Here is a 24,518-nt window from a genome sequence, read left to right on the forward strand (position 1 = left end):
AACTGTGGACACATTTCAGCCTCACCAGATCTGCTAATTATTGACAGTTGGCGAAGAGGAGATGTCACTCCCCCCTCCTGTTAAACTGCATCTAATTAGTAATTGCTGCTCACTGTCATCGTGCGGCTGCTGCCGCAACACCACCGCGCGTTGGCTCATTAACCTCTTGCTTCTCTCATGGCGCTGCCAGCAGAGGGAGGCTCAGACAGACTGGTGAAGGAGGGCCGCTCCCCCGTTGCAGAGCCAGAAGGATGCCTGGGCCCAGGGCAGGCCTTCAGCTGCTCTTCAATCCGTGGAGGGGCAGCTTATGGGGGTCCGCCCGGCTGCAGAGGGACAGTTGCTCCCAACCTGTGCTGGGCAAGGCAGCTGCCTCCCAAGGACAGGCTGAAATGCCTGGGGGACTGAGGGGCACCGGTGGATGCCCATAGAGAGGAGTATCAGGAGGAAGAGGAGGAAGAGGAGGAGTTTCTTCCTTGCTGTAAGCAAGCAGCAGGGCCAGCCAAGCCCCCTTCCCACTGGCAAGGGTTTGAAATGTGAAACGGGCATCACGCAGGGCATTGCTGCTAACCTGGGGGGTTCAGGGTCCCAGACCTGGCAATGGCCGCTGGCTTGGAGGGTTTCAAATTCATCCCTTAGGCCCTGGGGGCCTGGGGGTTGCCCCCTGTAAACCCTGTGCCTTCCATCCTGCCTCCCCCAGCATCACCTGGCTGGCCCTGCTGAGGAACTAAGCGCTGGGCTCCCTTGCGTGGCCTTGGCCCCTCCAGCATCCCTGCCCTGCTCGGCCATCCCCCTTTCCAGTTCCCTCTGAGACTCTCCTCTGAAGTCGGAATCCTTTTGGATCAGAGGGGGCAGCCCAAGAATTTAAATCAGCCCACCAATAACCAATCAATCAATCAATCAATCAATTCTTAGAAACGCTCCCTGGAGGGGGCCAGAAGGCAAGGCTCCAAGGGAGGAGGAAGCAGCCAGGACAGGGGGGTTGGCAAGGGGAAGGGGCCTCTTTTGCAAGGCCCCCACAAGAGCCCCATGTTTACTTCTCCAGTATCAGGGGCCCTCCTGAACATTCTGGGGAATCAGAACCAACCAGGAGGCGAATGGGACAAATCGCCACGGCCAACTCATCATGACCAACTCACCAGAGGACAACTCACTGAGGCACAATTCAATTATTTAAAATAGTTAAAAATTGTTTTCATTTTTTTCATTCACATTTAATTTTGTCCCCCCTGCGACATCCTTTCTTTAATGAGTCTATCCCTCTATTCCTTCTATATTAGTGTAACTTTTGTCCCATGGGGGGGGGGGGCTGTGATGAGTTGCCACCCGGAGGGCCCCCTTCACCTTCCTGGCCCTCCTGCTGGGCACCTGGAGGGTCTCAGGCGTGCCAGTTGCCTCCCCATGCAGGTGGGCTCAGCCTCCACCCCACTGGCCCCCCAAGCCCTTGTCTCAGGAGCCCCAGGAAAGGGCCTCAGGGGTCCTGCAAATGGGACTCCCTGGCAAGCAGCCACCCCCATCACTGCTACAGGAGCCCAAACGTTTCCTGCCCAGCAGGGCCGCCCTCTTGGGGTTCCAGCCTCCGGGGCCCAGGGCTGCAGTTGTCCCAGGCCCCCAGATTTCACTCCTCTCCCCCAGCCACCTTCCTCCAGGGGCAGAGCAAGCGAAGGCGGACTTCCTGCACTTGCCCCTTCAAAGGGCTCCCCTCAGCTTTTCTGGGTAACCCATTAAAGTCCTTTGACCAATTAAAGTGGTTCTCTAATTAAGATGGGGCAGCCAATCCCACCCCCACCCCGCTTCTCATGAAAGGGCTTCGGGGGCTCCAGGTGGCCCATTGCAAAGCCAGCAGAGGGGCGGGGGGGGGGGGGCGGCGGCACTCCTCTGATGCTGCCCTTCCCTGATCCCGAGACACAAAGGAGGAAAAGGCTTTTCCTGTCAAACTGTTGCCCAAACTGGGACCTTTGCATGCAAATCCTGTCACCAATCCAGTAATTAAAACCACCGTTTACCTATTTCTCAAATCTGCAGGCGGCAGCCCTGCCCTCCCATTACTTATTCACTGCTTATCTTGGTTAAACTCTTCCTGAGTTTAACCAAGATAAGTTAAACTCAGGAAGAGCTGGGGCTCTGGAGCAGGCGGGTTCAGGACGTATACGCCCACTGCTTTGTCAACTGAGGGTGCTCAGGGGTGCTCTTGGACCCTTCCACAGGAGTCTCCCCTTGCCCACCCTCCGGGGACCGGAACGAGCGTGTCACTGACCTGGGACATCTGGGGGAAGAGGCTGATGGCCAAGGGCAGGGCGAGGCCGAAGGCGGCAAGGCACACGAGGCTTTGGACCGGGAGGAGCATCCGAGGTCGGGAGCGCAGAAAAGCCGTCCTGGAAGACAGACGGATGTCATCGTCAGACAGAGCAACCCACCGGGACCCCCCTTCTCTGCCGCACTCGCAGCCCTCTCTGGGGAGAAGACCAGCGATTTAGCCCCCAAGGGGCCTGCGAGGGAGAAGAGTTGGAGGCCATCCACAGAAGTGAACGTCTTTTGGGTGAGGGTCTGGCCCTCGTCACCCACCCTGGCCAGAACACCCTGATCTCCTGTCATTGCCAGCCAACCAGCCTGTCTGTTTGTCCCTCAAGGACCCGCAAGGGCCAAACCAGAAAGCTGGATGAGATTCCGGCCGATACAGGAAGCCTTCTTTCCTTTACGCCCACCAGAGCTGCAAGAGGGATGCGGTGATTGCTGCCCCTCCGGACTCCTTTCGGAAGGGATGCACAAGACAGTGAGGGCTCTCAGCGATCCCCAACCCTACCCTGGCTCTGAAGGACCTTTGGCAATTGCCCTCTTTGTGCCCAGAGGGTGGGGGCAGCACTGGGGACACCAGGCTCTTCTGAAGTGCTGCTGCCTCTCCCTGCCTGGGCAACCTCCCTCCTCCTCCATTCGTGAGAGCTTTGACAATGGGTTCATCCCCTCCCCAGTCGGGCAACGCACTGAGACGCAGGCCTTGCCAAGGGGCCACCATATTTAAGGGCCCCGAACAAACCAGAGCCACGGAGGCAGGGCAGGAGGACACAGGCGATCGCCTCTCCCCCCACAGGCCTCCCTTCTGTCGGCAACTGGGCTCTTAGCTCAGGGGAGCCCATCCCCTCTGTCCGTGTTCCTGATGAAGGTGGGCGGTGCCCCTCTGAAATTCCAGCCAGCACCCTCGCAACCAAAGCTGGCAGCCCACTGGCCCCCGCCTGGCCCCTCTGGGCCGCTGCCCCTCTTCCCCAGGCCACCCCATTTCCTTTTGGGGTCTGCAGCCACTTAATTGCAGCCACTGGGCTCCTCCCCATTTCTACGGGGAACATAACCAATTTAGAGCGTTGTCTGGTGAGGCTCCCAGGTGTGACTTCCACCCTGGGTGTTTTAAACTCAGGCCAATTCAAATCACAATGGCTACGGCCTCCTAATTAGGAGGCGTTATGGCCTGATTTAAAGAAAAAGCCTTAATTATCACATGAAGTGCAATGTCTTAATTGGGACTCAGATCTCAGCGTTTGCAAAGTTCAGGCTAAATGACTCACAATTAAGCGAGAGGGAGGCTCAGCCTTCAGATCCCTGCTCTTAAGAATCACAGCAAGGCCCGGCTGCTGCCTGCGAGGGTGCCACCCTGATCCCGCACACCAGTCAGGGCAAGCCCTGCCCACCCCGAGCCTCTGGCCCCCAACTCCCCCTGCTTTCTCTGCCGGGCTAAAGAGCTAAAGAGCCAGTCAGCTTTGGATGAAGGCTGTGAGAACCCCACGGGGGAATTCCCTGGCTGGAATCCAATTGCCAGAGGAGCCCAGGCTGAGGTGCTCCAGCTACCAGCAAATACAGAAAGCCACTGTACAGAGTACGGAGAAGGATCCCCGTAAGCCTTCATCCCAGTGTCCGTTGCACGTGGGAACGGCTGCTTTCCCACTGTAGAGGTAAGGAGTCCTTCTCTGCCGGGGCTTGGATGGGAAGAGGACTTCCAGGATCAAGGCCAGCCCTCTGGCTGCCCTGAAGCCCATCCTAGCTGGGGGTGGTCCATGCTAGTCAGCCCACACCATGCAGACCCTGCAACCGGCTTTAGAGCAAGGGTCTCCAAACTTGGAGACTTCTGGACCTCAACTCCCAGAATTCCCCAGACAGCCGAAATTCTGGGAGTTGAAGTCCACAAGTCTTAAAAGTGGCCAAGTTTGGAGACCCCGCTTTGGAGGCTTCGTTTGATGAAAAGGGGAACAGCTGGCAATGGCCCAAATTTCCTTGGGGTTCCCAGAAAGCTTTAAAAAGGGGCCCTTGATACTTGGGAGCCTGGAAAGAAGGGGGCAAGACCGAGACGGGAGGCAGCCCACTCTCTCCCTCCTGCCTGGCAGCGAGCAGGAAGAGACCCAGTGGAAGTGGGGGTCTCCTTGTTGCCACCCGAGAGGCCCCTGCCTCCGTGCCTTGGCCTTCTTCACAGCAAGGGCCTCCGGGGGCTGGTCCCTCCGCGGAGCCCCCACCTCTTGTGGACAAGGCCTCAGGGAGGCAGAAAGCCCCTTCCAACAGCCCAAGGGGGGTGGGCAAGCCAAGGCCTCCACCCCCAAAGGGACCCGGAGAGAAGGATGGTGCAGACGGTGCATCTGTGCTGCAGACACGGCGTGTCACCGAGCTTGAACGCGCACCTTCCTTCAAGTTTCAGCACATGGCTGATTAGCGGTTCATGTTCTGCATAATGTGGCAGCTGTCGCCGGCGTTTTCGGAAGGCCTGCAATGCCTTCCATATGGAAGTTGCTCTCGGGACGCCCAGGCGTTCTCAGGTTTGGTGCTCCAGACCGGCACCTGCCTCGGAGGAGACGGAGGCGCTGAGCGGGCGATGGCAGGGGCTCAGGGCAGGCTCCGAAGCTGGCAGACTCCGGGTGGGGCAGGAAGGGCTGTGTTTATAGTCAACACGGCTGCCATCGATGTCTCCGGTTAGAGCCACAAAACGGGGAAATGAGGGGCCCTGAGCTGGGCGGTTTTCTTGCAGCCGTTTCATGACCCAAACTAGGGAACCTCACCAGGGCTAGTGGGTCATGGAACACCTGCAAGGAAACCACTCAGCTCAGACAGCCCCCACAAGGAGCCCCCAGTTCAACCCTGACCTACCAGGATCCTCCCTGCTGGACTGGGGAAAGGCAGGCGTTTCTGGGGTAGCAAAGGGACCCTTGTGGATGTCCCCCACTCCGATGCTGAGCCCCTGGCCCAGGACAGGTGCCTCACTCCCCCCCACGCCCTGATCTGACAAGGGAGGCGCCCTCCCCAACCACAGGGCCCTCCATGCTCAAAGGATATGGAACCTTCAAGGCCCTTGAAACAAGGGACCCCATGAACCCCCAAAGCTGCCTGCAAGGGGGGGTCTCTTCTCAGCCGCTGCTTTTTCTCCCCTCTGCCGCTGAAGCCACCGTCCTCCGAGGACTCAATTCAACTGAGGTTGCTTCTGGGGCTCCCGGGGGGTTCACATAAACTGCAGCCTCATGACCACAGTCTCGAGTGCGGATCCTCTGCTTCACAGGAACTCCCCCCTCCCCCATTCTCCCCCACCACACATCCTATGGCACGTCCTTTGCCTGCAGGAGGCCAAAGGCCACAGTACCAGTAGTGCCCTCAAGAATCAGGCCCTGGGGAGGGGAGATGAGCACCCCGCTCTCTTTTCCTGGGAACCTGAGCCATCAAGAGCAGCACCAACAGCAGCATTTCGCATCTGTGGATGCGCCCCCCCACCCCCACCCCCGGCACCAAGCAGGGAGCTCAGAATAGGTGCCGCTGAGCCCGGCTGGCTGCTTCCCCAGGGAGCCGAGGGGAGACTGTGGAGTCCCCACAGCAGGAGGGGATGGGAAGACTCTTCCTGGGGAGGAAAGGAGGAAATCTCGGCGGGGGGGGGCACACACACTCAGGAGATGAGAGAAGGCAGGCCCAGGAAAGGGGGAACAACTGCAGCCCCCCCCCCCCCGAGGCTGTGCAACAGAGGTGGAGGAACAAAGGCAGGAGGGAGGCTGAGGTGTCTCCTCTGGAACATCCTGCTTCAACCCAACCTTTACTTCCGTGATTGAGTTCAGCTGATTTGAAATTCTATTTTGCAGTTCACTCTTTAGTTTTGATGAGAGAGAGAGGGGCTTGCTGAGAAATAGACGACCTTCAGAGTTAGAAGAACATGGCCTGAGATTTGGCTGGCTTTGACACTTGTGGTATGAGAAAATTCAGACTCACGTACATTTTAAAAATCACTGTGTCAGACGTTCCATTTAGAGAGTATGGGAGTATGGGAGTATGGAATAGATACAAACCCAGGATATCCCCGAAAACACCTTTGTAGCAGGGATGAAATCCAGCAGGTTCTGACAGGTTCTGGAGAAATTTTGAGCAGCATTGAGTATACCAGTAGTGCCCTCAAGAATCAGGCCCTGGGGAGGGGAGATGAGCACCCCACTCTCTTTTCCTGGGAACCTGAGCCATCAAGAGCAGCACCAACAGCAGCATTTCGCATCTGTGGATGCGCCCCCCCACCCCCACCCCCGGCACCAAGCAGAGAACCAGCAAATACCACCTCTGGCTGATCCCAGAGTGGGGAGGGAATGGGGATTTTGCAGTATCTTTCCCCTGGAGTCGGATGGGAATGGAGATTTTGCAGTATCCTTCCCCTGCCACACCCACCAAGCCACGCCCACAGAACTGGTAGTAAACAAAACTGGATTTCACCACTGCTTTGTAGCTCTCCGCACAAGAAGCATTTTACAGAGAGAAACAGTAGGCAAGCAGTAATAAGTACTGCAAGATATTAGAATGTTGTCAAGGGGAACACAACATTAAACAACTGTACAACTGATGGCAGAGGGACATAACTGTAAATGGTTTTCTCATTTACAGTTATCAGAAAAGTTCAAAGTAGACAAAAGAATTTAGGATGTATTGAATACTCTGGCTTTGGAATTGCATACAAATGAGGAGCTAGCCCTTGCTAAAATGTATAAACTTTTATTGAGATTTGAAACAGAAGAAATGAAAGAATGTATGATAAAGTGCGCTAAAAATTGTGGCTATAATACACAGGTGGAACAACGGAGACTACATGATAATCTTCAAGAGAAGTTTTATAAAATGACGTGCCGTTGCTATATGACACCAGAGAAATGTTCTAGAATGTATAAAAGCACCTCACAGTTATGAGAAGGGTCATTTTGCTATGTTTGGTAGATGTGTAAAAAAGCTAGAAAATTCCAGATTCAAATATATACATGGATTAAGAGGATTTTAAAAAATAATATACAGCTAAAACCAGAACTTTTCCTTTGGGACTTCTGTTTTGCAACACACACACACCAGAAAAAATGGATGCGTGAGCTATGGCTTTGATGATTAGATAGGACAGACTGTAGAGGGTCACAATATAATTTTAGAGAAAGAAATGAATCTACAACTGTACTCATAACTGCTGTAAAGAAGACTGGAAGTTACTTTATATCTTTTTTCTTTTCTATGTTTCTTCTACTTTATTCTTTTCTTTTTCGTTTTTTCCTTTCTTCCTTTTTCTGGTTTCCTTCTTGTTCATTTTTAATCTTATTTTTAAAACTTTCAATAAAATTAAATCAAACTATATAGAGGTTTGATTAACACAGACTGGGAAAGGACACAGGAGGGAATGACGAAGATCTGGAAGAATGTGGTAGAGGAGCTTTTACTCAGTGTGAATGCTGACAACTCTTTAATGGCACAATATATGACAGACTCCACCACAGTTTCAACTGGGAAACAGTGAGCAAAAATACAAAAATGCTAAGGAATTCCTCTTGGCATTCAGACAAACCAGCCATCAGCAGACACATAGTGATGAACCAAATTTACACACCATTCAAAAGAGACCAAAAAAGCTAAGAAGGATAAAAGAAAAGACCAAGACACATATTCTCCAGCAGCCAACGCCAAGATAAGCAGGGATCAGCACCAGGCAAACAATATGGGTGGAAAACAACATCCAAATCAAAGTAACTACCGAGGAGAAAACCACATCCTCACCCACACTGCCAAGGCAAACCCCTATATATGTATATAAACAGGGAGTAAACCCCACACTCACACGCACTGCTGATGTTACCCAGTAAGGTAATGAAATGTCTTCAAAACAACCAAGCTCAGGATGCACCCAAGGACCTCCCAGTTCAACCCTGAACTACAAATGTTCCCTTCTACTGTTTTTGCTATATTGTACATTTCTCAGACCTGCGCGGTTCTTTCATCCCTTGGTTTTATGGCTGTGCTTTAATTATAAGCCAGCTGCCCAGAATTGAGTAGCTTCTAAATTTAATAAAAATACACCAAAACGAAGGAGCTTCTCATCAATTACGTAGATGTCCTAAAAGTGGAAGCTCTGACCGACACCCAGCAGGACGGAATGAGACGGAAACCTGAGTGGCTGGAAGATGCTGGAACGGCATGTTCCTTTGCATTAATAGAACAAGCGTTTGGTGAATATGACCCCCCAAAACACCCTTCCGTCATCCTGGGGGGCCATGACTCCCCTCTCGTACAGCCCTGTGGGGAGCCCCCCCTCCCAAGTGCCATCTGCGCCCACTTACTTCTCCAGGAGAGACATGATGACGGGAGGCAGAACCAGGATGGGCATGGGCAGGACCACTCTGGTGAGCGCCGTCTCCAGCAGGGCCTGAGGAGACACGGTGGGCGGTTGCTTCAGATTCGTTGCCTGCCCTCCTGCCGGAAACAGGGGGGCTCTGAGTGGGGTGGGGAGACGGCCTCCCTCGCCCGCCCCACGGAAGAGCCCGGCGGGGGTTTGGGCTGGGTCACTCTCACCCCACGGGGGGGGGGGAAGCTGCCATGTCCACCTGCTGAAGGGCCCTGGCAGATTGCAGCCGAAGGAACGATCTGGAGGACACAAGGGAGGGCATCCCGAGGACGTTGTGCTTCTGCAAATGGGCCCTTCCTCAGCTGTGCGCACCCTGGTGCCTTGGGCATGTCTTGCTGGGCACCTCCCTGGCTCTTGGAAAGAGGGCTGGAAGGCTGAGCCCATCCTCTGACCCCTCCCCATTGCTCTTCATGCCAGCCCTGCAGTTTGCAAAGGTGCCCTCCAAGTGCCTGCCCAGCGTCTGAGCAGCTTGGTCCAGAACCCTTCTGGGCTGCCACGGGAGGGGATTCGTGGGCTGCCACGGAACCTGGGCCTGTGGATCATCTGCCTGCCCTTGTGGGTTTGCCAAGGCTCAGCTTCTCCCGGACCTGCACCTGCACCCCCCCCATGCTCTTTGCAAAGTGCCCCCACTCCACGTCCTGGAGGAGGCAGCAGCTTGGGGAGCAGCCGCCCTGGTGCAAAGAGTAGCTGCAGCAAAACGAAGCTCAGATCTTATTGGGGGAGGTTATGGGGGGGTCCAAAATAAAAAGCAGTATAAAAATGTTTTGACCGAGGGGGCTGCAGGGGGCTGGCTTGACCCTGCCCCGGAGGCTCTAGCTTCCCAGAGGCTGGTGGTCTCCGGCCCACAGGGGCTCTGCCAGCTGAACAGGTGTTCTCTTTGGGACGGTGTGAAACACAACAGTGACACAATCGTGCCTCTCAGGGACACAATACGTTGAGTGGGGCTTTGTGTAGGTTATCCTGGCAAAGAGCTACTCAGAAGCAGAAAGCGCAGGGTGTCTGCAGATGGCAGGGCTGAACTGGGGGTGGGGGGGGAGGAGGAGCAGGCAGGTGTGGAGGGGGAGTCGGGAAACATCTGGAGCATCTTCCCACAGACACAGCTGGCAATCGCTAATTAATTCCAGGCTGGGAAGTTAGAAACCCTCCTGCCTCCTTTCCTCTTTGCCACTCCACAATCGGGCACGGGACCCTTTCCTCTCAGGGGGCAACTGCGGAGGGAGGGAAAAGGCTTCTTGCTCTCATGGGCCCCAGAAGCGCCAGGACTTTTCCGACCCCTCTGCTGGCAGGGCTTAGGGCACCCCGGGTATGGGGACTCCCCAAAATGCTTGACCAGCAGAGGAATGTCTCCTCATGGCCAGCAGGAGAAATTCCCAGAGGGGCGAAGGGGGTGGGCATCCTTCTTCACTCCCTGAGCAGCAAAGGCAGGCCCAAGAAGCCCGGCCTCTGCACGCCCACCCTATGCCTGACCCTGGTGGGACCCTCAACCCCTCCCCCTGGCGAAAGGCACATACGTGTCTGGCAGCGATCCGGGACGATCCAACCACGTTCCCTTCCTCGTCCAGGACGTCGATCCCTTCCTCCAGTTCCGTGTGCCTCATCAGGACCACGTTGCAAATGTTGGCACTCGCTGGGGGGGAGGGGGAGGAAAAGCTGAAAAGCCATGCTGGAAGGAGAGCCCACCCCGCATGGGACGGGGGAAAGCCCCCTGCTCCACTGCTTCCAATCCCACAGAAGGGTGGCGGTATCAGAATTTGAACTCTGATCCCCCTGGACCCGGCTGAAATTGCATTTACTGGAGGGAGGAATAGTGTCACAGCTGGGCTACACCCCCTGCCAGCTCCATGCTGAAAGCCCCTCCTGCAGCCCCAAAGTCTCCAATGGAATCACTGCCCCCCCAGGGGGAAGCATGTCACCCCCATTTCTCCCAAACCACTAGATGCCCTCAGCTTCTCTGGCAGAGCTCTTCCTCCCAGGCTTGCTGTCTCTCCCCGCCACTCGCTCGGTGCCCTCCTCTCCCCCCACAGCACCTTGGGCATCCCCAGCCCCCCCACTTCTCCCCCCCCCCTCGGCCAAACTGAGGCTGTTCCCAAAGCAGCAGAGAGGAAGCAGCCAGGAAAAGCTCTGGGCACAGCCATGCGGGCGGGAGGGGGAGGGGGAGTCTGGGAGACCCCAGTCTGGAAGCCTTGGGGGCCTGGGCCACAAAATCAGGGAAAGCAGAGGCAGGGCTGCCTGCAGTGCTCCTTGCAAAGCCCAGGGTGGGGGTCTCGGGTGAGTCAGGGGATTGCCTGATCCTGCTATGCCAGACATCGCCCCCCCACCCCCAGACCGTGATACCTCCAGCCTGCCTGAAGCCTGGCACCAGGGACCCCAGCAGCACCAGCCTGCGGGAGAGGGCAGAGGGTCTCACCTACGGCAGGGAATGGCACAAATCTCTGGATCAGGAGCCGGGTGGCCGGCGTGAACTGGTTAGCTCTCTGGATGAGAAGGTTAAGGCCCACCTGCGGGGGAAGCAAGCCGAGGGAGGTCAGGGGGCTGAGCCCCTCACTTGCTGGGCGTCCAAGGGAGGGATTCTTCCTGCTTCCGCCCCCTCCCCCCAATTCCCTCTGCTAAATGCTCATCGCCTGAAGACAAACCTTCCTGGAAATCTGAACGTGGCAGGTTGTGAGAGCAAAAGCCCCCCACACCCTGAGGAGCAGAAGGCTGTCCCGAGATTCAGGAGTGCATCACTGCACCACCTTTAAACAGGAGACGACGTCTCCAGACCAACACTCACAAAAGCGTGGCAAAGGGAACCACAACACACCTGCCCTCCACGTGGCATCTGCCCTTCGCAAGGAAGCCCCCTTGGCCTCTCAGATGATGTGGGGCAGCAGTCAAGCAAACTAGGACTAGGAACCTTCAATTCTACCCCCCCACCCCCACCACAAGACCAGAGGCAAAGCCCATCGTCCACTTCCTTTCCCAAGGGGAAGGTTGATGGCTTCAGCCAGAGAGCGGCCCAGCCGAGACCAAGGCTGCTGCTCCTCAAGGCCGAGCACGGTTCTCTCGCGGTGCTAAGTGGTCAGCGGAGCCAGGCCGGTGGGGGTCCCTCTGCTCCACGCCAGATGCTGGTGGGAGATTCGCAGACTATCAACGCATCTGAGCAGCTTCTGGCAGACAATTATCAAGGTGGGCAGAAGGACGGAGGAAAGCCGCAGGGCACCTTCACCAGAGAAATGGTGTTGCTGAGAGGCGGAGCAGGGCAGGTGACCGGCGGGAGGAGAGAAAATGAGAAGCCGGTGGGAGAACTGGACCAAGGGGCCAGGACCCTGGGACAGAAGAGGGGTCATTGTGGGCAGAGCTCTGTAGGCTCCTTGGCAGCATCTTGCTGGTCAGTCTACTGTAGGGGTAGGCAACGATGCCAACTTTATGACCTGTGGACTTCAACTCCCAGAATTCCCGAGACAGCTTTGCCCCCACCCCATGTCCAAAACTGAGCCTGCTCATTGGCTGAAACGCTGGAGATGGGGGGGACTGTCTTGGGGCCACCTCCACCTCTATGGGGCAGCACAAGACCAGCAAAGCACTTCCTCCCCACAGATCCTGGGTACCCGAACCCCCTCATGCCACTCCAGCCCTGTGGGGATCCTCACCCCACAGGCTTTGGGGGGAGTATCTTCTTGCTGCTTCTCGCTCACCCCCCCACACCCAAGAGGGGAAAAAAGAAGCCTTAAAGGGCCACTCACCGCAATGGAGACGGCACTAACCACGGCCCCCAGGTAGCCCTGGATGAACTTGGAGGTCGGAGACGGCTGGGAAGGAGGAGGAAGAGGACAAGAAAGAATGGTGGGAAATTGATCAAGGAGAGAAGCAACCTAGAATTAAGGAGAAACTTCCTAACAGTGAGGACAATTAACCAGTGGAACAGCTCGCCACCAGAAGTTGTGGGTGCTCCAACACTTGAGGTTTTTAAGAAGAGACTGGACAGCCACCTATTTGAAATAATATAAGATTTCCTGCTTGAGCAGGGGGTTGGACTAGAAGACCTCCAAGGTCCCAGGTCTATTCTGATTAATAGAAGGCAGCACCTGGGATCACAAGCAGGAAACCAAGACACGGAGGGGGGGGGGTGTTTAGGGTTAGGCATGCCTCCTCCCAGCCCTTTGTTTGCAGCCCCCGAGAGCCCCCTGCTGAAAGCAGCCAGCTCTTCGCAGCTCCTCCTCCTCCTCCTCCTCCTCCTCCTCCTCTGGGCAGCAGAGCCCCCGCCCTAAATCCTCTGGCCATGCAGCTGGGCGTTCTGGGGCCAGAGACTCAGCAGGGCAGGAGGCCTGGGCGGGGCAGGGAAGGCTGGCTGGCTGGGCTCCAACAGCTGGATGGTGGGCCCCTTGGAGGAGGAGCAGGGTGGTCCCTTCAGGGCTGCAGAGCTGGCCATGTGGCAGGAGGTTCTGACCTTCCCGAGAGACAGGCAGATGCTGTGCCCAGCCCCAAAGGATGGCAGAGGGGTCTGATGTGAAGGCCGAGCCGAGTCCTGGCATCTGGACCTCTGGCCAGGGCGTGATGTGCTGACCAGTCCCTGCCACTGGAGCTCTCCCTGCACCCCAGGAGGATGATCTGGGCCAGGGGAACCAAGCCGGAGGCCCCCTGTGCTCTCTTGTGGAGACCCCCCCTCACCTTGGTTGCGTTCCGGTTTGCATAGTTGACACAGGCGTTGTGGCTCTGGTTCAACCACTAAGGAGAAGGGAGAAGAGAGAGGGACGGAGCCCTGGTTAAAAGGCAGCGGGAGAGAGGGTCAGCTCAGGCAAGAGGCGGAAAGTCCACTGGCAGAACTGCTATGGGAGAAAGAGGAGGAGGCCGAGTGGCCGAAAGCAGCCCTTCCAGGTGAGCCTCTGGCCAGCACAGAAAGCCTCTGCTTGTCCAGTCCAGGCGATGCTGCTCCTATCTGAGAGACAAAGAGCCCCCAGAGGCCCAACAGCTCACCACTCTCTCCCTGGCAGGTACTCACCTGCCGGTACGCACAGGCACACCCACCCCACGCCCCATTCCCTGGCCTGCCTGCTTTTCCAGGTCAAATTGGGTCCTCCCCAACCGTGGCTGCTCTGCCCTGCCGGGGGGGGGAGAGGGGGGGGATGGGTTGGGGGGAACGCGCCAGTCCCCAGGGGGCTCTCCAGAGCCATTTCCACCTTGGCTGGTGCTGTCTGCACAGGGAGAGACAATTCGGTGAGCCGCTCCGGGAGCAGCCCCCCCTCCCCCTCCACAACTGGCCTTGGAAGCAGGACAGGGCCCTGGGGCTCTGCTTGCTGCCTCCCTCCAGGGGAGCTTCCTAGCCCAGGGCAAGGTTCCAGCTGTGGCAGGGCAGCCCTGAGACAGGGAGAGGTCAGTGTGCATGTGCGTGTGTGTGTGTGTGTGTGTTGTGTGTCTCTGAGCAGCTTGGTGCTATGAGCTGAGCTGTGCTGGGCGCTTACCTCCACCGGCCCTGCCTGCCCTTCTACTAAGAGTGGCTCTGCGGGGGCTGCTCTGTCCCTCTCCAGCTGCTGGCAGGACCTGGCAAAGGAGGCTGAGCCGAGAGCAGAGAAGAAGGGAAGAGGGAGAGACGAGAAGGAGAGAGCGAGAGAGTCAGAGAAGGAAATGCGAGGCGAGAGGAAGGAAAGTGGCAAGAAAGGCAGGGCAACCTGTGCCAGGCGGAAGGAGAACAGAGGTCTTGAGGGGGGGAGTATGGAGCCAAAGCCCCCCCACCCCCTCAGGCGAAACAGCTTTCCAGACCTCTTGCAGAAAGTGGAATGGGAGGTGGGTTTACCTTGAGTTAACTCAGCCTGAATGCCAGGCCTGCCACTCTCTGCACCACAGTAACTCAGGCTGGCCTTCCACCTGGAGAGAGCTCTCTCTTCCACAATACAGACGCACACACAGACACAGAGGTCTTGCTTTGCACATTCCTTTCAGTTTCTGCCCTTCCAAGCTGCTGACAATGCAAAACCTGCCATTTTCTTGGTTTCTTTTTCTGCAGGCTCACCGGACAACCACAAACAAGGGAAACAACTCACTTTTTAGGAGGAGAACAAACGCATCGGCCTAGCCCTGTCTGGGGAACAGAGACCGGCTTTGGTCTGGGTGTCTCGTCCGGAAGAGCCCAGGGACCATCTCAGCAGAGAGCTGGGGGTCCCTCAGTCTGGCCTGTGACAAGATCCGGCCCGGCCCCCCAACACGGCCTTGGCAGCCGGAGGACTGGGGAGCATCCACAGCGGCCCCCTCCCTTTGGACCCCTAGTTCAGGAAGGCCTGGGGTGCTGTAGCTGGGGGGGGGGCTGCAGAACTGATGAGAATCCAGAGGGCAGGAGAGGGAAGAAAATGGATATAGGACGATGGAGGGAAGAGACAGATAAGGAGGGGAAGGGATCCTGGCTCTCCCAGAGAAAGCAAGGCGATGGGCCCAGAAGGACAGCAACCATTCACGAACGATGACAGATGCCCACAAGTTGCTTTGCAGAGTGAGATGGGAGGCACAGAAGATGGATGGATGGATGAAGGCAGGCAGGCAGGCCTGAGGAGGGGATCACTGCTTGAAACACGCAGCTGGCAGAGGCTCCTCCTCCAGGGGATGATGGGCACACGCGTGCTCCTTACCTGCCAGAAGATGGTGGAGGCCAGGGTCTGGTTTGGCAGCAGGAGACCCACAACCTACGAGAGGAAAGGGGAGATTTCAAAAACAAGGAAGGCACAAATGCCAGGCGGGCTGAGCCCCTCTGGAGGGCCCCCAATGCTCCCTGGGCATAAAACGAACGTGGGCAAGCATCGGTGGGTGAGAAGCCTCACCCTGGGCACGCCTGCCACCTGCAGAAAGGGAGGAGCTGTTTCAGCACCCATCCAGCCCAAAGAAAAGGGGCTCCCCAGGCAGAGCCCCTCCCCTGGACCCTGGCTTTGGCCCACAGGAAGCAGACAAAACGTTGCTCCCTGCCCCCCCCGCTGGCGATTGTTCCCCAGATTCGGGGGGGGGGGGAATGCAGAGAGCCTCTGCCCACCTGGGGGATGCTGCTTTTTGGGGGGCCATCAGGCTGGCAGGGAGAGGAGGCTTCAGCCTGCAAACCTGCGTCTTATCTGCAAAGTAACCCTCGGTTCATAACGATCCATTTAGTGACCACTCAAAGCTACAGTTGCTCTGAGAATTATTCACAAGTGGTCCTCGCACTTACAACCGTCCCAGCCAGCACATATATACAAAGACACAGTGTTCCGGGGTCAGACAATTGCCACTAGTGACTTTATCAGCCGGCTTCTGACAGGCAGAATCAACAGGGAGAGCCAGGGTCATGTGATTCGCCTAGCAACTGCACTGATTCGCTTAACAACCAGGGCAAAAAGGTCATAAAATCAGGCATTGCTTAACTGCCTTGCTTAACAATGGAAATTCTGGTCCCGACTGTGGCCGGACAGTCTGTACCCTAGTTCAGGGGTCTCCAGCCTTGGCAACGTTAAGCCTGGCGGACTAACTAACAGCTGGCTGGGGAATTCTGGGAGTTGAAGTCCGCCAGGCTTAACGTTGCCAAGGTTGGAGACCCCTGCCCTACTTCTTTTTCTTGAGGGACAGGTGGGTCCTGGGGGGGGGGGAAGGCATGGAATGGCTAGAAATGAATGAGAGACAGCTGCACATCCCCCCAGATCGGGGGAGGGGGAGACACGTGGGCGAGGGGGCTGCCTGCAAGAGGCACGCTGAGCGCCATTCCTCCATCTGGGCCGGGGTCTGCCAAAAACCTACGGCTTCCTTGCTCGTTCCTGGCGGAGAGGAAGACAACAACGAGCAAACCCCCAGAAATGGATTCTCCATGGAGCTGCACATAAGAGGCAGAAAGGATTCTGGGGACTCGGGGAAAGGCAGCCATTCCAAGCCCCCCACCCCCATTCACGGATCCCATCGGAGACAAAGACCCAGGTCCTGCTTTGCTTCAGATGGCCTCCTGCACTATGGATGAGGCAGGCAGAAATTCAATTGCCCTGCCGACACCTTGTGTGGGCCACACATCTGTGCACCCCCCCCCCCCGGCCATGAATGGAGAATCTACCAGGGCTGCCCTTGAAGGCCAGAACCCAGGAGGCTTCTGAGGGGGAGGTCAGCTGAGGCCAGAAGCCTGGATGGTCTTAGCACCAAGTTCAGTCTTCCTTCAACTGGAGCCCCAGAGCGGGGAGTAGGAGGGGGGAAGGAGGAGGAAAAAGAAAGGAAGGAGGAAGGAAGGAAGGAAGGAGGAGGAACAGGAAGGAGGAGGAAGAAGGAAGGAGGAAGAAGAAGATGAGGAAGAAGGAAGGAAGCAGGAGGAAAAGGAAGCAGGAGGAAGAAAGTGAGGAAGAAGGAAGGAAGGAAAGGAAAATACAAAAAAGAATGAGAAGGAGGGATGGAGGGAGGAAAGAAAGAATACAAAAGGAGGAAGGGAGGAAGGAAGGGAGTTCCCAGCCTCCATCCATCCTCAAAACACCCCCTCCTTCCTTCCCAGTATGCTCAGTTGAAAACTCAGACGGGGATTGAGGGAGCTGCCAATTATGTCACTACATTTCACAGATCAATTGGCATAAATGTTAAAATTAAAATGTAACATTTGAAAATCATTTTTTTTTTTTGCTTTATGACAAGGGGTTCCAGTTTATCATTTACAGCTTGCAAAACGGAGCTCCGCTGACAGCTCTCAGCTCCTCTGACAGGTCTGGATTTGGGCCGATTCTGGTGTCAACCTGATCGCTAACTCAAATTTGTGTTTAACTTTTTGCAAAGTTAATTACAGATTACCACCCAAATGTTAAACATAAATAAGGACACCTTTCCCCTCTTTACGCTGGGAACCCTGCCATGCCTTCCTTCAAGAGATCATTACTGCAAGGCCCATATGTCTCCGGCAATGTGGCCAGAACGCTCCCCGAAGAGACGGAGGGAGGGGTGGCCCCCCAGGAGGAAAAGGGCGGTAACGGGGGCCAGTGTTTCCCCCAGAAGGAGACAAGGCGAGGGGCTGGAGCTGCTGCAGGCCTGGACACGCACAGGGCTGCCCCAAGCAAAGGCCTCCCCACCGGAACCTCACAAAATGGCAGCCAAATGTTGCTCAATAGCGCTTCTCTGACTGCAGGTCTCCTCGTCCATTCCCGTCCCAGACGCTGCCTCTGCTGGCTGAGCCAGCCGTCCCGTTTCCTGGTCCTTCACCCACCAGTAGCAGCCATGCTGGACGGAGGCAGATGGCAGCCCGCCCACTTCAGCCGGCCCCAAAGAGGAAAGGGGTCTTTGATGCGCCCAATCAGCCCCCGGGGCCATCTGGGGGCCCCAGGTAGCCTAGTAATGCAGCGGCAAGCAGACCAGGGTCTCCCGGGGGGCTTCTTGGTACATAAGGAGCCTGTGAGTAACGTCCTGACTGAACCAGAGAACCGGAAGTCAATGCTAAGAAAGGCATTTCTTGCTACGCAGAATGAAGGTGCAAGGCTTTCACACTTACAATAGGCGTGCCAAAAGGAATGTAACCTAAGGAAAAAAGAAAGGCATCGTTTGAGACCCAGATGCTCCCCCACCCCCAAGAGGAGTTGCTGGATGGGAGCTGCGAGAACTCAGGTGACCACTGGGGGGCAGCACAGAAGTTCCACCTGGGCCATCTAATGGCCGGCCAGAGTTTTGCAGCCAGGATTCCCAAATGGGGGTAAACCAAAACCTCCAGAATGCCCAACCACAGGAGGAACCCTGGGATCTATTCTAGAGGAATACGTCTAGAACCTGTCGGGTGGCGGAAGGAGGCTCTTATAGCTATTCCCTCAGTGAGTCTACGCTGCCTTTTCTTTCTCCCATGAGAGAAGCCACAGAGCAACAGGGTTTCACACAAGGGCAGAGTGTGAATTTACAGGCACAGGACCCCCGGAATTGAGGAAGGTCATGTGGGCTCATTAACCTCATTAGCCAATCCAGGTCACCTGAAGGGGTGGGGAATCCTAGGGTTGAGTGCGACTCCTGAACCATCAGGTCCAGCCCCACACTCAGGGCAGGAGGCCAGCTTCAAGCACCCTGGGCAGATGGCTCTCCCTGAATAACCATCTGGGATCCGTCAGAGTGACCGACTGTTCTCGTCATCCTCACCCTCCTTACCCGCTTGGTCATTTACAGTGGGGTGGAGGCGAGGAAGGTGGAGGGGCCCTCGGCTTCTGGGACTGGGCTTCCCACTGAAGGCGGGGAAGAGAAGAATTTCTCCCGCTGAGCTAGAGAGGGCCACGGAAGGGCTGAACCAGGCACTGACCGCACAGAGAAGCACCAAGGTTTGGAGAAGGTGAGCGCCCGAAACCCAGCAAACCTCCACGGGGCCATACCTGACATTCGGAAAGGCATGAAAATGGTCTCGTTCGTGTCCGGGTGGATGATGGCCTAGAAAAGGAGGAGACGCAGTGAAATTGGAGGCAGCTTCCCCAGAAACCCCCATCCTCCCAAGCAGACCAGGCAGGAAACACCCCCAGATGAGCTCAGTCTAGTTCATTGTAAGGCTACTGTCTTGTAAATGTGAAGGTACAAACCTCCCGCTCTCTCTTTTACAGCCTGAGATGTTCAGGCAGCTCATTTCTAAGTTTTTTTTTCCTTTTTAACCCTTTTCTCAGCTGTGGCTCCTTCCCCTCTCATCTGACCCCTCCCTCACTAGGCAGCAAAACAACAAAACAACAACAAAATTGGTTTCTTGGCACATGGGGGGAGATCAAAATCACACACCCCCCCCAGCCACCCAGGCTGAAGTCAAGCTAACTGGGGTGGAGGTGGAGGAAGAAAAACCTCCCTTATCCTTATGGGAATGCAGAGGAATCCCATCTCTTCCCAACCCAGGCTCTGGGATGGCTGGGCCCCTAAGGCCTTGCGCTCCGGAGAAGCCGGTGGCAAAAGGAAGGCTACTCGGGGACCGAGAGGCTCCGGCCGTCACAAGGGAGCCCTGTCTTCCCCGTCAGGGCCAAGGGCGGCACCAGGAGAAGCAGCCTCCGTCACCCAGGAGGGACTCTGAGCAGGTTACCTGTTTTATTTTCTGTGCTCTCCAAAGCTGGAAAAGCAAAAGACACAGTTAAGGAGGCTGGTTCAAATCCGCAGGCTGAAGGCAACAAGAGAGAACCCTACCCAAAGGGCAGCTTTGAGGGGGGGAGGGCAAGGAGGAGAGCAGGTCAAATTCACTGGAGGGAAGGAACAGCTCATCCCAAAACCCACGGCAGGGCAGGGGGCAGGGACTGACTAACCCTGCCCTACAACCTGAACCAGAGAGATGCTTGTAGAGGGGGCCAGGTGTGCTGCAGCTGGTAAGATGGGGTGGGTGCAACTTTTCCCCCCTCTTGGGGCAAGGAAGGGGCTCTTCTTCTCCTAGGCCAATCAAGGCAGAATCCCAGGCAGAAGATGCGGCCAACGGGCCCTCAGGAGAAGGGCTGGCTGGGCCTCTGCAGCCCCGTCCTAGAAGGACCACTGAATTCAAGGATACGGTTTTTGATGTCCCTCTCGGGTCCTGCCCTGCCCACAGCCAAGGGCCTCTAGGCAGCCCATCCCAAAACAAGTCTCCAAAATCTGAGGGGCCTGTGTTTCTTGGTGGACATCTGGACACTTCCGTGGCTGAGACGTGAAGACATCTCAGTCTGCATTTGGAGAAGACTGTTTCTCAGGTCAGGCCAGCTCCCTTTTTGCCACACAGAAATAAGTTTGGGGTGCCTTAGCCAGGAAACTTGTTGAATAAAAGAAGGAAAATGGTGTCACAGAGAAGCCAAACGCAATCAGGATTTCCGTATGAGAATCTCACCAAGGATCGGAAGAAGCTCTTTTGTGGCTCAGGGTTTCTGATCAGGTAAAGAAGGGAAGAGGTAGCCCTTTCAGCTGCCCAGGAAGCTCTTCTGTCGTGGTTCCCACACACAAACCGAGTCTGTAGTATTTTAGGGGCTTATTTTTGAGCACATCTACAAAATTTAATGGAACTGCAATTCATTTCATACCGTATTCAGCTGCTTGACAAGCCTTCCCCAACCTGCTGCCCTCCTAATGTGATGGAACAATTCATCATCCCAGCCAGCGTGGTCCTTGACGCCCTACACATCCAGAGGCACCAGGGTGGCCAAGGCTGACAAGCTGCCTGCCCGTCCTTCATCCTTTGGGCAAGAGGGACCGTCTGGATGACACCTGCCCCCCCCCCCCCGTGGTCTCCTCTTTCCCATCAGCCTTTTCCTCCTCACATCAACCTCCTCTTCAGGGCACACCCTGCTGGGCTCTGCTCGGTTTGCTTTCGGTGCTTAAATTGGCCTCCAAAACACTTTTTAGCACCCGAGCCAGCCCAGCCACTTCCGAATGATTGGACGTGTGGCTGACTGAGAGACATCAGGGCTCGAATAGCCGGGGTGGGAAAACTGGCCAGGCGCCTGGCTGTCCTCCAGCTGTGCAAATCAGAGGCTCAATCTTCTCCTGGTCGCACCCAGCCGAGCCCACGAGGAGCCCTGCCACAGCCAGGGGATTTACATAGGTGTAAAACAGCAAAAGCACCAGCAGAAGAATTCTGCATGGCACAAAGTAATAAAAATTCAGAGCACTTAAATAACACTTTACCACTGTTAATTAATTAGTCCTCACAACGTCCTCGAAGGAAGTTGGAATGGAGGGAAGGAAGCTTGGAATGATTCAGCTGCCGCTTGGTCACTAAATGGAGCAGATCCCAAAGGCTCTCCCAGGGGGGCCTCTCACACAATTGTGTGGACTGCAGGGGGCATCTGCAGGTGAGAAAAGGCTCTTTTCTAAGGCTAATTAAGGCTGGGGAGAAAAGGGAGTGTGTGTGTGTGTGTGTGTGTGTGTGTGTGTGTGTGAGAGAGAGAGAGAGAATGACTATCCTAGTTTGGCCAGGAAACAGCTAGTGGGGAGGGCAGAAGAGCCAGCCCCCCCCCCCATGTTGATTTTCTCCCAAAAGGTCTCTGAAATTCCCTGATCTTGTTTGGGATCTTTGGCTTTTCTTCTGGCTGACTTTCATCATTTGCTCTGACATCCAGTTTGCTTTCTTATCTTCCTTGGTCTTCTTCTCAAGTTCAGCCCTTGCAGCGTCTTTTATTTCCTTCCACAGTTCCTCTGGTTCCTGATCCATGAGAGCCAGGGGGGGCGATTTCTTTGAAGATGGGAGGCCTGTGCCCAGGCCCAAACCCAGAGCCATGGGAGCCGGTTGGCTGGCTTGGGACTTGCTCACTTACAGTCTGTGGTCCGTGCCAGTCAGCCCTGGCCAGCTGTCTGCTGGTGCAGCCCAGATCTACGGCAACCTTCATCAGAAGAAGAGGAAGCAGCCCTCCTTCCTTGGAAGCTGCTCCGTGGAACCTGCTGGCTTGTGTCTGAGATGCCTGCTGCCTTTCTACCTGGATTTTGCAGGGCAGAGAAGGGATAAATGCCCGGGGCCCATTGCAGCTCCTGGCCCTGCAACTTCGGGACTGTTCCACAATCTGCCCAAGCACAGGCCTGGCCCTGGAGACCCCCAGGCGAAGGGCGGACCCCGATCTCCCCAGCAGTAGCTGAAACCAGAGCTAAGAGCTGGGATCTGGGCCAGGAGAAGCTCCTTTATTTCAGAATTCAGAACTCAAGTGCTTTAGGGCGTCTATGAAATATGGGTAGTCCTCAACTTTCAACCGGGCACTTAGCAAACACTCAAAGTTGTGTCCTGCCTGGAAAAAAGGGAATTACAACCCTGCTCTGAAATTCGAATGGTTGCCACCCTCCCCCCCCTCCCTCCCCATGGCCAAATGGCTTCAGGGGCTTCACTTCACTACACAACTGCACTTATGGGTCATGGAATCATGCGACTGTGTTTTATGATATTTTTGGAAAACTACAATATGGCAAACAATACGTTTGCTTAATACCATGGTGTTCATTTTATGACCACCATGTTCACTTAATGATCACCACAAAAAAAAGCTTGTAAAATCATGTTACATGGCCAACTTGATTTATGACCATCACTACATATGACCGTAATGGGCAGGCTGTGTTGTGGCCGTATGTTAAGGGCTGCCTGCGTGGGCTCTCATCAGCTGCCCAACATGGCCAAAGCATCAAATGCCGCTGGATGCCAGCTATTCAGTAACGCCAATTATGGAACCCAAACTATCAAACACTTGAGCCTGGATCAAGGAGGATCAAAGGAAAATACTTGAAAAACACCTGGCAGATCCACCGGGCCCATTCCTGCCCTTTTGGGGGGATCTTCTGAGATCTCACAGGAGGGGATTCCTCCCCCAAAGACACTGCCCTCCACAAACGCCGCCATTCTTGAGAAGAGACGCTCGAGGGCCCTTTGTGCCAACAGGGCAGGGGCTACTGATAGACGGGCAGGAAGGGCACAGCTGGCACACACCTGGCCTCCGCATCATCTGGCTACCTAACCTCTGGTTGTCCCCACCCTGGGCCCAGGTCTCTCCTTCAGGAGAGGGTGGGGGTTCCTTCCCTCCGATCACCTCTTTGTTGGTGGTTCCTGGGGGCAGCGAGCCGTGCTTGTAGTCCTCCAGCAGCTGCATGGCTTCCTTGAGGCGACTCTGAAAAGACAGCAAGCATCACCTGCACCCTTGAGGAAAGGAAAAGGACCAGGGCCCCACAGGGCCTCCCATTTCTGGGCAATGTCCTTGGCTGGGGAAGGGAACAAGAGAGGGGAGCCAGGGCTGTGCGTGGGACCCCCCGAGAAGAGGGCCATCAAGCAACTGCTAGCAAGGCTCGAAGCCGTTGGCAAGGCCTTGTCTGAACTCCCCTTTTAAGCAAGCGGGTCTGTCTTGAGAGAAGGGAGGACACTCTGCTGGCCATGCCAGCGGCCCCAGAGCGGGCAAGAAGTCCATGAGGGGGCAGCCGATGGGGCCGATGGCAAGGGAAGCAGATGGAGGCACTCGGCTTCTTCCTCATCCAGACTGATAATTCAGAGGGTTCCTCCCAAATCAGACAGAAGCCCCCATGGGAGAGTTCATGTATTTGTTTATTTATTCAATAAATCAATATGGCCGGCCAACTTACCCACGGCATGTACTACCATCATGCAAGGCGGCAATTGCTCTAAAGCAGGGTGTCAAACTCGCAGCCTGCGGGCCGGATGTGTCACGCACTGGCCAGGCCACCCCCAGTTTAGCAAAGGGGAAAAAAGTTGCGATACGTCACGTGATAACGCGTCATCGCAAGTCTGACACCCATGCTCTAAAGCTTTTCCAAGTCCCTTCGTTTCCACCCTGCAAGCCACTCAGGCACGTATGTCAGTCAGCCTCCAAGATTCGGGTAGACCCTTGGAAGCCCCCATTCCAAGACCTTCTCTTCCCTCTGAGCTAGGAGTCCAGTGCTGTGTGCCCCCCCCATTCCTCCACCAGCCACCCTTTTCTTGAAGGGTCTTTCCTGCGCTCTGAGCTGGGTTCTTGCAGATGTTTCATTACCCAACTAGCTAACATCATCAGAGTGAACCCTGACCCCTTCTAGCACTGATGATGTGACCTAGTTGGGTCATGAAAGGGCTGCAAGACAGCAACCCAGCTCAGAAAGCACCCAGGGCCCCGTAGTCCTCCTCCCCCCAAACTCCACTCCCTCCTAGCACTGATGACCTTCCCTAGCTGGGTCCTGAAACATCTGCAAGGAAGCCACCCAGCTCAGAGAGCACCCAGGGCCACTCGTTTCAACCCTGAGCTCCAAAGATTCTCCTTTTTTGGTACACAAGCAGCGCAATGGGAGACGATGTGGGGAAGAGTGAAGAAATTTGCCAGATCAGAGAAGGGCAGCACCCAATGGCAGACACTGGACAAATGACCAAGTTCATCTCGTAAGATGGACTTTTCCCCTAATTGCAGCCAGGGACCCAAATCGTCCCCTAGTACAACTGCTCTCAGTGGGGCAGCCCCAGAACAGCCCTAGAGGCGGGAGGGGAGGGGGCATCCAAGGC

The 24,518-nt window shown here is 55.8% G+C and overlaps 1 protein-coding gene across 1 annotated transcript in view; it reads right to left on the reverse strand.

Annotated features, from left to right (window-relative positions):
- The window catches only part of SFXN5 (sideroflexin 5), a 48,600-nt gene that overhangs the window by 10,022 nt on the left and 14,060 nt on the right, over window positions 1-24,518 (reverse strand). Inside the window, exons 3-13 of the mRNA XM_070949025.1 lie at window positions 23,068-23,145; window positions 19,626-19,652; window positions 18,943-18,997; window positions 18,087-18,112; window positions 15,247-15,300; window positions 13,298-13,354; window positions 12,373-12,438; window positions 11,055-11,145; window positions 10,159-10,274; window positions 8,583-8,668; window positions 2,255-2,372 (exon numbers count right to left, since the gene is read on the reverse strand). Coding sequence (XP_070805126.1) covers window positions 2,255-2,372; window positions 8,583-8,668; window positions 10,159-10,274; window positions 11,055-11,145; window positions 12,373-12,438; window positions 13,298-13,354; window positions 15,247-15,300; window positions 18,087-18,112; window positions 18,943-18,997; window positions 19,626-19,652; window positions 23,068-23,145 — 774 coding nt within the window. The remainder of the gene's footprint in view (window positions 1-2,254; window positions 2,373-8,582; window positions 8,669-10,158; window positions 10,275-11,054; window positions 11,146-12,372; window positions 12,439-13,297; window positions 13,355-15,246; window positions 15,301-18,086; window positions 18,113-18,942; window positions 18,998-19,625; window positions 19,653-23,067; window positions 23,146-24,518) is intronic.

This window comes from Pituophis catenifer, unplaced genomic scaffold (genome assembly GCF_029215685.1).
Source record: "Pituophis catenifer annectens isolate HBS135680 unplaced genomic scaffold, rPitCat1.0.hap2 SCAF_8, whole genome shotgun sequence".
Lineage (NCBI taxonomy): Eukaryota > Metazoa > Chordata > Lepidosauria > Squamata > Colubridae > Pituophis > Pituophis catenifer.